The sequence below is a fragment of the Oncorhynchus kisutch genome, linkage group LG23 (genome assembly GCF_002021735.2).
Source record: "Oncorhynchus kisutch isolate 150728-3 linkage group LG23, Okis_V2, whole genome shotgun sequence".
NCBI classification, from domain to species: Eukaryota; Metazoa; Chordata; class Actinopteri; order Salmoniformes; family Salmonidae; genus Oncorhynchus; species Oncorhynchus kisutch.
Genome location: NC_034196.2, coordinates 35346308 through 35360068, shown reverse-complemented (window position 1 = coordinate 35360068; position 13761 = coordinate 35346308). Strand labels below are relative to the sequence as shown.

General features: G+C 44.0%; 1 protein-coding gene across 16 annotated transcripts in view; it reads left to right on the top strand.

Annotated features, from left to right (window-relative positions):
* Positions 1-13761, top strand: part of sh3glb2b (SH3-domain GRB2-like endophilin B2b) — a 45930-nt gene that overhangs the window by 16009 nt on the left and 16160 nt on the right. For 4 of the 16 annotated variants that reach the window (XM_020457950.2, XM_020457949.2, XM_031802740.1 and 1 more), the window contains 2 exons: positions 1531-1623; positions 13354-13443. In XM_020457950.2, the coding sequence (XP_020313539.1) occupies positions 1531-1623; positions 13354-13443 (183 nt within the window). Of the gene's footprint in view, positions 1-1530; positions 1624-2285; positions 2298-3641; positions 3705-7902; positions 7927-13353; positions 13444-13761 lie in introns of all 16 variants that reach the window. The other 12 variants (XM_031802732.1, XM_031802728.1, XM_031802731.1 and 9 more) reach the window with 5 other exon arrangements.

The following is a 13761-nucleotide window of genomic DNA, read 5'->3' as shown; positions in this document are numbered from 1 at the left end:
TAGTGCCTTGCGGTCGGAGGTCGAGCAGTTGCCATACCAGGCAGTGATGCAACCCGCCAGGATGCTCTCGATGGTGCAGTTGTAAAACCTTTTGAGGATCTGAGGACCCATGCCAAATCTTTTCAGTCTCCTGAGGGGGAATAGGTTTTGTCGTGCCCTCTTCACGACTGTCTTGGTGTGCTTGGACCATGTTAGTTTGATGGTGATGTGGACGCCAAGGAACTCGAAGTTCTCAACCTGCTCCACTACAGCCCGTTGATGAGAATGGGGCCATGCTCAGTTCTCCTTTTCCTGTAGTCCACAAATCATCTCCTTTGTCTTTATCACGTTGAGGGAGATGTTGTCCTTGCACCACACTGCCAGGTGTCTGACCTCCTCCCTATAGGCTGTCTCATTGTTGTCGGTGATCAGACATACCACTGTTGTGTTATCGGTAAACTTAGTGACTGTGTTGGAGTCGTGCCTGGCCGTGCAGTCATGAGTGAACAGGGAGTACAGGAGAGGACTGAGAACGCACCCCTGAGGGGCGCCCGTGTTGTTAACTACCCTTACCACCTGGGGGTGGCCCATCAGGAAGTTCAGGAGCCAGTTGCAGAGGGTCCTTAGCTTAGTGATGACCTTTGAGGGCACTAAGGTGTTGAATGCTGAGCTGTAGTCAATGAATATCATTCTCACATAGGTGTTCCTTTTGTCCAGGTGGGAAAGGGCAGTGTGGAGTGCAATAGAGATGGCATTATCTGTAGATCTGTTTGGGCGGTATGCAAATTGGAGTGGGTCTAGGGTTTCTGGGATAATTGTGTTGATGTGAGCCATGACTAGCCTTTCAAAGCAATTCATGGCTACAGACGTGAGTGCTATGGATCGGTAGTCATTTAGGCAGGTTTGGTAAACCGTGAGGTGTTGGGTTGAGCGTGCAGAGATTGACACAGAGACAGGGAGGCTTTAGTCCGAAAAACAACTTTACTTAAGACAGAAAATAAATATATCAAAGAAATAACTTAGGTTTTGCTCTGTCTTCCTTCTCTCTGTTAACTGGTATCCATCTCTCTCCCTTCTCTCCCGCGGTGTGCCATCGAGCTCCTTTTATTTAGCCTCCCACCGCTGGTTGGCACTTTCCTCTAATTACCTCCACTTAGCTGTCCGTGTCGGGGTGCCCAGCTCCCGTATTCCCAGCAGAGGAAGCCAACGTCGCCTCACGTACCTCCCCTCTATTACCATCCCCCAAGGTAGACCTCCTGGGATACCACACAGGTTACATGGTGTTCTTGGGCACAGGGACGGTGGTCTGCTTGAAACATGTTGCTATTACAGACTCAATCAGGGACATGATGAAAATATCAAGCAACATGACGTCCGTAATATAAGCAACATGGCAAAAAATGCCACCCAGCAATATCAGAGGGCAATGTGGAGCTGTTACCAAGTGGATACAAGTGGCTCTGGGGTAGCACAGTGGAGAAGTAGTGGGAGGAGTGGTGGTGGTCTGGTTTTGTGTCACTCACTTCCTCCTTGTCTTCCTCCCCTGTGCAGAAAGAGAGACGTCTCCTAGAGAACCGGCGGTTGGACCTGGATATCTGTAAAGCACGTGTCAAGAAAGCCAAGCAAGCAGAGGCTAAAGCGGCGGTGAGTTTTCCTCATCCTCAGACACCCCTTCCCTTATGACTGGCAGTCCCAGTTTGATTGATTTCAGGCCTGACATGGAACATACAATTCCTGACATACAGTTCTAGAGTTGATGAAAATGATTTGAGTTCTCTTGGCTCTGGTTACTTCCCTGTCTATCTATTGACTCTATTACTGGGGGGGGAGTACTTTGACTCAAAGGTGATTGTAAAGCAGGTTAGTTATTCAACAGCTGCTACCTCCAATCACTGTATGCTTTTGATTAGATGCTCTGATCTATAAGTGGAGAATGAACACAACACAGTTTAACTCACATAATACGAGCACACTGCTTGTCCTTCCCCAAAGTTTTCTTAAATGTGTTGTCAACTTAGATCAACTCCAACTGGGACATCAACAGAAATCCATAGACCATTAAGCCAGCTACACCAATAGAAATGGCCATAGGGGTGGGCAGGGGTGGAGGATTTTCATCAATGTCTAGGGGTCTACCTTTGACTCACCTTCTCTGCAAACCTTACATGGGACATGACAATTGTCTTTCCCAAACTAACATCCCCCTTCACCCTCGCTCATTCTCTTCAGTTTTGCACGTGGAGACCAACGGTGCCCTCTGTTGACTAACTTTGGACTAACATGTTTCTCTGTTATCATTTGCGCAGTGTGAGGGAGATGTAAGTATTGACGAGTGTTGTATTTTCAGCGATCTCGCTTGCCTCTTTTTCTCCCATTTTAATTTTTTTAATTGAGTGCTGTTTGGGGCATCCTCCCTCTCTTCTTTCAGACCATCCATGCACCACAACTATACAGTAGTATAGTCCCAAAGAAAAGTTGAATGGGATTGTTTCAGTAATGACACCTAGAGATGGTCATATGAGAGGTGGAACATTTTTATCTTTTTTTTTCTAGTTGACTGGACCTGAGACTGTACATTTTTAGACTTTTGTTTTATGTGGCCTCAGTGTTTCCACTACCATCTCCACGGTCTACCCGCCTCATTGTCTGGGGCCCTGAAAGCTGATTCAGGGACCTCTGGACCCTTTGAACAATACTCCATTGTCCCCTCAGTTGGAAAGCCCTGCTCATTCCCACACTCACACATCCTGAAGACTGATGGGAGTGATTGGGGGGGTATCCAGCCAGTCTGCTGTCCATTCCACAGGTACAATGGTCAGGTTTGAACAGAAGACAATGCAAAACCAAGATGTCTGCCACCATTCTAATGATACCTGAAAATTGGACCTTGACTTTGAAAATGTGCATGGCGCTTGATGCAAATAAATATTTGTGTAAGCTCTTCTAATCCATTCATGCCTCATGGTGTGGAGGTAGTATTTAATTCTCATCACTGGCTCTGCGTGACAAAAGACAAGTTACTCATGCCATCCAAGTTCTTCTTAACATCACAAAACACAAATAGGCTGCGCACCGCACGGCTACTTGCACTGCACAGTCCTGGGCCAATATCCACAAAGCATCTCAGAGTAGAAGTGATGATCTAGGATCTGTCCATATAATCATATTCATTATGATCTACAGGGATAAACTGATCCTAGATCAGCACTCCTACTCTGAGACACTTTATGAACATAGGCCCTGAGCTGAGGCCTTCTGTATGGGAGAATGCTCATGCCCTTGAGTCGCTGCTACTGTCAGAGCCAGGTCTTTAGAACTCTGGGAGCAGCTGTATATAGCCATAATTAGCTTAGCATTATAAGGCTGCTACTGTCAACCAGGTCTGTAGAACTCTCGGAGCCTCTGTATGTAGCCATAATTAGTTTAGCATGCTAAGGCAGCTTCTGTCTATATAGAGGACACATTGGAGCCCCCCATATTCCATGAACTGCAGCTTTGCATCTCCATCCCAGACTCCTGTGGGAACTGACCGTTTGCTTCTTCTTCTTCTCATTTCTTCTCCCTTTCATTCTTCTTCTTCCTCAGTGTGCTGTTTGTTGGAGCTGCTTGTTTTGATGCGATGCATGACTGTATGACTTTGTTACCTCCTCCTCTGCCTGTAGGCCGAGCCCGATTTTCAGGAGACTAGGCCTCGAAATTATGTTCTGTCTGCGAGCGCATCTGCGGTAAGACGCCCACAGACGGAGACTCATGTTGAGAGATGCATACACACAAAAACACACAGGCTATACTCCATAGAATATGTACAATGGCGCGCGCCCACAAACACACGGCATTAGATGTACAAATTCTGGTTTATTTGAGTCTTTCAACACAAGTTTAGTGCACTTCATGGCCTATGTCACAGGTTAGCTTTTTTGAATATAACTAGTCTTTGTGGATAATAACTTGGGTGAGAATGTTAGGGAAGAGACAGACATGTAGAAGGAGACAGAGACTAAGCTACCCTCAACCTAATTCTCTATCAGATACAGAGGTACCATACTCTGGAATTCTTATCTTCACATTGCCCAAACCCCATCGTCCCTCAATAACTTCAAGCGAAGACTGGGGGTCAGCCTGATGAACCAAACTATTCAGTAATCTCCTCCATATAGTTAAATAAAGGTTATATATACACTGCTCAAAAAAATAAAGGGAACACTAAAATAACACATCCTAGATCTGAATGAATGAAATATTCTTATTAAATACTTTTTTCTTTATATAGTTGAATGTGCTGACGACAAAATCACACAAAAATGATCAATGGAAATCAAATTTATCAACCCATGGAGGTCTGGATTTGGAATCACACTCAAAATTAAAGTGGAAAACCACACTACAGGCTGATCCAACTTTGATATAATGTACTTAAAAAAGTCAAAATGAGGCTCAGTAGTGTGTGTGGCCTCCACGTGACTGTATGACCTCCCTACAACGCCTGGGCATGCTCCTGATGAGGTGGTGGATGGTCTCCTGAGGGATCTCCTCCCAGACCTGGACTAAAGCATCCGCCAACTCCTGGACAGTCTGTGGTGCAATGTGGCGTTGGTGGATGGAGCGAGACATGATGTCCCAGATGTGCTCAATTGGATTCAGGTCTGGGGAACGGGCGGGCCAGTCCATAGCATCAATGCCTTCCTCTTGCAGGAACTGCTGACACACTCCAGCCACATGAGGTCTAGCGTTGTCTTGCATTAGGAGGAACCCAGGGCCAACCGCACCAGCATATGGTCTCACAAGGGGTCTGAGGATCTCATCTCGCTACCTAATGGCAGTCAGGCTACCTCTGGCGAGCACATGGGGTGCTGTGCGGCCCTCCAAATAAATGCCACCCCACACCATGACTGACCCACCGCCAAACCAGTCATGCTGGAGGATGTTGCAGGCAGCAGAATGTTCTCCACCGAGTCTCCAGACTCTGTCACGTCTGTCACGCGCTCAGTGTGAACCTGCTTTCATCTGTGAAGAGCTCAGGGCGCCAGTGACGAATTTGCCAATCTTGGTGTTCTCTGACAAATGCCAAACGTCCTGCACGGTGTTGGGCTGTAAGCACAACCCCCACCTGTGGACGTCGGGCCCTCATACCACCCTTGTGGAGTCTGTTTCTGACCATTTTAGCAGACACATGCACATTTGTGGCCTGCTGGAGGTCATTTTGCAGGGCTCTGGCAGTGCTCCTCCTGCTCCTCCTTGCACAAAGGCGGAGGTAGCGGTCCTGCTGCTGGGTTGTTGCCCTCCTACGGCCTCCTCCACGTCTCCTGATGTACTGGCCTGTCTCCTGGTAGCACCTCCATGCTCTGGACACTATGCTGACAGACACAGCAAACCTTCTTGCCACAGCTCGCATTGATGTGCCATCCTGGATGAGCTGCACTACCTGAGCCACTTGCGTGGGTTGTAGACTCCGTCTCATGCTACCGCTAGAGTGAAAGCACCGCCAGCATTCAAAAGTGACCAAAACATCAGCCAGGAAGCATAGGAACTGAGAAGTGGTCTGTGGTCCCCACCTGCAGAACCACTCCTTTATTGGGGGTGTCTTGCTAATTGCCTATAATTTCCACCTGTTGTCTATTCCATTTGCACAACAGCATGTGAAATGTATTGTCAATCAGTGTTGCTTCCTAAGTGGACAGTTTGATTTCACAGAAGTGTGATTGACTTGGAGTTACATTGTGTTGTTTGTGTTCCCTTAATTTTTTTGAGCAGTGTGTGTATATATATATATATATTATTATTTTTTTTTTAAAATATAGCCCATCTCGCTCACTCACATCCAAACAAAACATATACTGTTTATTATTTTTTGTAATTTCTGACCAGTTAATTTGTACATTTTTGGTTTAGAAGGTTTCGTCTGTTTTAACAAACTTAAAACATGTTTTTTATATTTGTATATATTTTTTTGTGATATTGTTTTTATCTATATTGTTGTCTATCACTTATTTTCTTTGGTGCAAATAAATTAAACCTTAAATTTAAACTTAAAAACAGCAAAGCAGTGGTGGCTGGGATAGTTGGGATCTGGAAGATTCCAAAGAGTCGGCCAATGTGATGGATCAGAGGAAGGTATATATAAATAGGTTTACACTGTTCATAGCATATTATCAACAATACTAGATGGGATGCAACCCCTGCCCTACACTGCTAGAAGAAATGGTGCTATACAGAACCAACAAGCGTTCCATGGCTTGCTTCATACAGATCAGTGTGGTTCAGTTGGCATAGCTTGGCACTTGCAACACCAAGGGTATTGGGTTTAATCCCTGCTGGAGCCACCCATACATAAAATGTATGCACGCATGACTGTAAGTCACTTTGGATAAACGAGTCTGCTAAATGGCTTATTATATATGGCTATATAAAATTGCAATGAAGCACCTTTTTATTTTCAGCAGTGTAGGTACTAGCCCAATGGTACTGTGGTATAGTAGGGTGTTACTTTCCCCATCGCCTGTTCTCGAGGCCCTTAGAGGGTGTGTATGTATTGGAGCCCCCCCCCCCCCCCCCCCCCCCATCGCCTCAACGCTCTGATGGAATCCAGCCAAAGTTCAGCACCTGATTTGACTGACCACAGACTTGATGAATTAGTTCAATCATGGAGAGACCTAACTGAATGAACAATAGACTGAATGCAAATACGAAGGTTTATTAAATTATAATTGGGGGATGACCCCCAGAGACAGATATCGGGATAGCAGATAGCCCTTTGGTGGACAACTGGCCAGAAGATTGCAGGTGTTAAGATCTCTTATCTACCTAATTTTTGCCACCATGCAGTTCGCCAAACAAGAATGGTCCCACGTTCCACTTTCATATATCTGTTTTGCTCCTGATGTTGTCACTGTCTTTGTTATCGCTACTGGTTAGTTAACTCTGTCACATTCGTCAGTCTGTATTGGAGGAGAAGGGTTTGTTCGTGGTAGTCGTGTTTATGATGAATGCCAGTGACGAAGACGTGCCTGGCCATTTTCTTTTCAGTCCAACGCGTTGGACTATATTATTTGTTTTGTCAGTTGTTGTGTCACGGTGTTGTGTGTCTTTGTCTATAATGAGAGATTCTGTCGTTGTAATTGTCAAACAGATGGTTGTGTATAGTAGGCCGTTGTTGAAAAACCAAAAAATTTGAATCCCCTTCGTGACCAAAACACTGTGTGTGTTCACATCCTCCCACGTTTGCCCTTATTTTAAAAATGTACCTTTTATTTAACTAGGCAAGTCTGTTAAGAACAAATTGTTATTTTCAATGAGGTTGTATTTCTCCTTCGAGAATCAATTCCTTAGCTGCTTAGAATTCCAGGGGCATGTTTCCCATAGAAATATAATGTAATAAATGATATTCCTATGAAGGTTCAGCCACACTGATGGGGAAACCTCAATAGAGCACTTCCCTGGGCTCCCTGGGCTTTGTCGTGCCGTCTTGCGTACTGTCCACACAAACTACGTGTCCTCCTGTCATTTTAATTCTGCTAGTCCCACAGAAATGTCATTTGGCTATACGTATCGTAGAGTAAGGAGCGGTCTAATAACATGTAATAAATACATTTAAAAGTGACTCTTTACTTGCATCACATACCTAACAATGGTTTCAACAAAATAATCTGATTACTTACTCATGTTTTCAAATCATTGGCCTCTTCTAGACATGACTAGACTTAAATTGTTATAGGGGGATTCCTCCCATCTTACTACACAGCTAGTCTTTCAACATATCAATGAGTCAGAAAGGGAATGGGGCCATTGCTCCTGAGACAGACTCATGAGACTGCTCTGGGGAGAAATTATTATGTGGGTGTAGAACCCCACAAGGTCTGTTGTGTGCTGTCATTGTTGGTCTGAGAATTGCTCTTATCTCCCTTGTTGTCATGCTGCTTATTCTAGCTGTGGAGTGAGGAAGTGGACAAAGTAAGTATCACTTAGTAAGATTGGTGTTCAACAACACAGACTAAAAAGGTCATAGACTGCTTTAGAGGTGTGTGTGTGTCCGTGTCGCCAGTGACCTCAAAGTATTTGGACAGTGAAACATTTCTTTGGTTTGTTTTGGCTCTGTCAACTAAAACACTTTGGATTTGAAATGATACAATGACTATGAGGTTAAAGTACAGACTGTCAGCTTAAATTTGAGGGTAATATCATCCATATAGGTTTAAATGAATGGTAAATAATGTATTGGGTCATTTTGGAGTCACTTTTATTGTAAATCAGAAGAGTGTTTAGAAACATGAATATTTTTATTTACAATAAAAGTGACTAATGCATTATCTACCATTTAATTAATATTGGGCACAAAATCTGAAACACAACCAAAACGAACAGCAAATGCATCCAACAAATTTGTGAAGTCACAAGCTTGATGTAGTCATTGCGTGCTATGAATATGGGACCAAATACATAACTTTTTACTACTTTAATACACAGTGAATTTGTCCCAATGCTTTTTGTGTAACGCCCGTCAGAAGAAGTGGCCCAAGTTGCAGCGCAGTACATGTTCATGATTCTTTATTTAATCTGAACACAAAACAACAAGAACGAAGTTCTGAATGCTACATAGAGCTAACAAAAACAACATCCCACAACCTAAGGTGACAAAACAGCCTGCCTAAGTATGATTCCCAATCAGAGACAACGATAGACCCTGATTGAGAACCATACCCGGCCAAAACATAGAAACACAAAACCTAGAAATAAAGAACATAGAATGCCCACCCAAATCACACCCAGACCAAACCAAATAGAGACATAAAAAGGCTCTCTAAGGTCAGAGTGTGACATTTGGTCCCCTAAAATGGGGGGACTATGTACAAAAAGTGCTGTAATTTCTAAACAGTTCACCTGATATGGATGAAAACACCCTCAAATTAAAGCTGGAGTACAGCCCCAAAAACTAAATAAATGTAATTGTTCCAATACTTTTGGAGCTCACTGTACATGCATGTGTGCATATACACTGAGTGTACAAAACATTAAGAACACCTGCTCTTTTCATGTCATAGACTGAATCCAGGTTAAAAAAAAACTATGGTCCCTTATTGAAGTATCTTGTTAAATCCACTTCAATCAGTAGATGATGGGTAGGAGACTGGTTAAAGAAGGATTTTAAGCCTTGAGACAATTGATATATGGATTGTGTATGTGTGCCATTCAGAGGGTGAATGGGTAAGACAAAAGGTGTTAAGTGCCTTTGAATGGGTAATGATATTAGGTCAAATTTATTTCAATCAATCAAATTTATTTATGAAGCCCTTCTTACATCTGCTGATGTCACAAAGTGCTGTACAGAAACCCAGCCTAAAACCCCAAACGGCAAGCAATGCAGGTGTAGAAGCATGGTGGCTAGGGAAAACTCCCTAGAAAGGCCAGAACCTAGGAAGAAACCTAGAGAGGAACCAGGTTATGAGGGGTGGCCAGTCCTCTTCTGGCTGTGCCGGTTGGAGATTATAACAGAACATGGCCAAGCTGTTCAAATGTTCATAGATGACCAGCAGGGTCAAATAATAATAATCATAGTGGTTGTCGAGGGTGCAGCAGGTCAGTGCATCAGGAGTAAATGTCAGTTCATAGCTGATCATTCTGAGTATCTCTACCGCTCCTGCTGTCTCTAGAGAGTTGAAAACAGCAGGTCTGGGACAGGTAGCGCATCCGGTGAACAGGTTAGAGTTCCATAGCCGCAGGCAGAACAGTTGAAACTGGAGCAGCAGCATGGCCAGGTGGACTGGGAACAGCAAGGAGTCATCGTGCCAGGTAGTCCTGAGGCATGGTCCTAGGGCTCAGGTCCTCCAAGAGAGAGAAAGAAAGAAAGAGTATTAGAGCGAGCATACTTAAATTCACACAGGACACCCGATAAGACAGGAGAAATACTCCAGATATAACAGACTGACCCTAGTCCTCCGACACATAAACTACTGCAGCATAAATACTGGAGGTTGAGACAGGAGGGGTCGGGAGACACTGTGGCCCCTGTCCGACGATACCCCCTGACAGGGCCAAACAGGCAGGATATAACCCCACCCACTTTGCCAAAGCACAGCCCCCACACCACTAGAGGGATATCTTCAACCACCAACTTACCATCCTGAGACAAGGCCGAGTATAGCCCACACAGATCTCTGCCATGGCACAACCCAAGGGGGGGCACAAACCCGGACAGGAATATCACGTCAATGACTCAACCCACTCAGGTGAGGCACCCCTCCTAGGGACGGCATGGAAGAGCACCAGTAAGCCAGTGACTCATCCGCTGTAATAGGGTTAGAGGCGAATCCCAGTGGAGAGAGGGGAACCGGCCAGGCAGAGACAGCAAGGGCGGTTCGTTGCTCCAGAGCCTTTCCGTTCACCTTCACACTCCTGGGCTAGACTACACTCAATCATAGGACCTACTGAAGAGATGAGTCTTCAATAAAGACTTAAAGGTTGAGACAGAGTCTGCGTCTTTCACATGGGTAGGCAGACCATTCCATAAAAATTGAGCTCTATAGGAGAAAGCTCTGCCTCCAGCTGTTTGCTTAGAAATTCTAGGGACAGTAAGGAGGCCTGCGTCTTGTGACCGTAGCGTACATGTAGGTATGTACGGCAGGACCAAATTGGAAAGATGGGTAGGAGCAAGCCCATTTAATGCTTTGTAGGTTAGCAGTAAAAACTTGAAATCAGCCCTTTCCTTAACAGGAAGCCAGTGTAGAGAGGCTAGCACTGGAGTAATATGATCACATTTTTTGGTTCTAGTCAAGATTCTAGCAGCCGTGTTGATTTAGTGCTTTATACGGGTAGACGGAAAGTAGAGCATTACAGTAGTCTAACCTAGAAGTGACAAAAGCATGGATTCATTTTTCTGCATCATTTTTGCACAGAAAGTTTCTGATTTTTGCAATGTTACGTAGATGGAAAAAAGCTGTCCTTGAAACAGTCTTGATATGTTCGTCAAAAGAGAGATCAGGGTCCAGAGTAATGCCGAGGTCCTTCAGTTTTATTTGAGACGACTGTACAACCATCAAGATTAATTGTCAGATTCAACAGAAGATCTTTTTGTTTCTTGGGACCTAGAACAAGCATCTCTGTTTTGACGAGTTTAAAAGTAGAGAATTTGCAGCTTCCTTATGTCTGAAACACTTACAGGGAAGGCAATTTTGGGGCTTCACCATGTTTCATCGAAATGTACAGCTGTGTGTCATCCGCATAGCAGTGAAAGTTAACATTATGTTCCCGAATGACATCACCAAGAGGTAAAATATATAGTGAAAACAATAGTGGTAAAAAAATGGAACCTTGAGGAACACTGAAATGTACAGTTGATTTGTCAGAGGACAAACCATCCACAAAGACAAACTGATATCTTTCCGACAGATAAGATCTAAACCAGGCCAGAACTTGTCCGTGTAGACCAATTTGGGTTTCCAATCTCTCCAAAAGAATGTGGTCATCGATGGTATCAAAAGCAGCACTAAGGTCTAGGAGCATGAGGACAGATGCAGACCCTCAGACTGACACTAATTAAAAGGTAATTTAACCTTCACAAGTGCAGTCTCAGTGCTATGATGGGGTCTAAAACCAGACTGAAGCGTTTCGTATACATTGTTTGTCTTCAGGAAGGCAGTGAGTTGCTGCACAACAGCCTTTTCTAAGCTTTTTGTAGAAGAATGGGAGATTCGATATAGGCTGATAGTTTTTTATATTTTCTGCGTCAAGGTTTGGCTTTTTCAAGAGAGGCTTTATTACATCCACTTTTAGTGAGTTTGGTACACATCCGGTGGATAGAGAGACGTTTATTATGTTCAACATAGGAGGGCCAAGCACAGGAAGCAGCTCTTAAAGTAGTTTAGTTGGAATAGGGTCCAGTATGCAGCTTGAAGGTTTAGAGGCCAATTATTTTCATCAATGTGTCAAGAGATATAGTACTAAAACACTTGAGTGTCTCTCTTGATCTAGGTCCTAGCAGAGTTGTGCAGACTCGGGACAACTGAGCTTTGGAGGAATACGCAGATTTAAAGAGTTGTCCGTAATTTGCTTTCTAATGATCATGATCTTTTCCTCAAAGAAGTTCATGAATTTATCACTGCTGAAGTGAAAGCCATCCTCTCTTGGGGAATGCTGCTTTTTAGTTAGCTTTACGACAGTATCAAAAATACATTTTGGATTGTTCTTATTTTCCTCAATTAAGTTGGAAAAATAGGATGATCGAGCAGCAGTGAGGGCTCTTCGATACTGCACAGTATTGTCTTTCCAAGCTAGTCGGAAGACTTCCAGTTTGGTGTGGCGCCATTGCCGTTCCAATTTTCTGTGTACCAGGGAGCTAGTTTCTTATGACAAATGTTTTTTTGTTTTTAGCAGTGCGACTACATCTAGGGTATTACGCAAGGTTAAATTGAGTTACTCAGTTAGGTGGCTAACTGATTTTTGTCCTCTGACGTCCTTGGGTAGACAGAGGGTGTCTGGAAGGGCATCTTGGAATCTTTGGGTTGTCCGAGAATTTATATCACGACTTTTGATGATCCTTGGTGGGGGTCTGAGCAGATTATTTGTTGTGATTGCAAACGTAATAAAATGTTGGTCCGATAGTCTACTACAAGGTCCAATAAGAACTCAGTGAGGAACGCGGCAGCGTAGCCTAATGGTTAGAGCGTTGGACTAGTAACCAAAAGGTTGCAAGTTCAAATCCCCGAGCTGACAGATCTGTTGTTCTACCCCTGAACAAGGCACTGTTCCTAGGCTGTCATTGAAAATAAGAATTTGTTCTTAACTGACTTGCCTAGTTAAATAAAGGTAAAATATTTTTTTTGGGGGGGGGGGATTGAAATTTGCTAGCAACACCTCTGTGTTAGCATCACCTTTGCGGGATGCGCGGGGGATATGGTCACTAGTGTAACTAGGAGGTGAGGCCTCATTTAACACAGTAAATTCATCAGGCTTAAGCCATGTTTTAGTCAGGCCAATCACATCAAGATTATGATCAGTGATTAGTTCATTGACTATAACTGCCTTGGAAGTGAGGGATCTAACATTAAGTAGCCTTATCTTGAGATGTGAGGTATCACAATACCTCCTCTGCACAGATGGGCACTAAACACAATTAGCACTCCTACCCCAGTTTACCTTGCCTAAATCAGTCCGTCCCATATCTGATTTGAGATGTGCAAGAGATTAGTCTCTTCAACTAATCTTGGTTACCCAGAAGTAAAATTATTGTAAAAAAGTTGTCACTTCCAGTTTAATCTGTCCACGAGAGATTACTCAATTACTGATAGGGGGGGGGTGCAACTCAATATTTGGAATGTGTCTTTAATGTTTTGTACCCTCAGTGTATGTGGGTGTTCATGTGGTCTCTCCCGTCTTCTCCTATAGGCGGAGCAGGAGCTGCGTGTGGCTCAGACAGAGTTTGACAGACAGGCCGAGGTCACCCGGCTGCTACTGGAGGGCATCAGCAGTACACACGTGAGTCCAGAGACATCACACACACACTAGTCACGGAAAGCCCAGACCTAGGGAAACAGCACTAGGTCTGGGGAGGATGCTGGATCAGAGCTAGAGATCAGGGGTAACTCTACTCCATTAAAGCAGTCAAACAAACAAAAAAGCAGGTTCTAACCAGTTCTCACAACCTATGTGTCTAAGATGGGTGAGTGATTAGATCTTTAGAGCCTAAACACATGGGAGAAGTATTCAGCCAATTTTGCTCCAGCAAATATAAATTGTAACGTTGCGGTTTAGTAACAATCATTGTGAAAACCATTGAATGTGTGAAACCAGGCT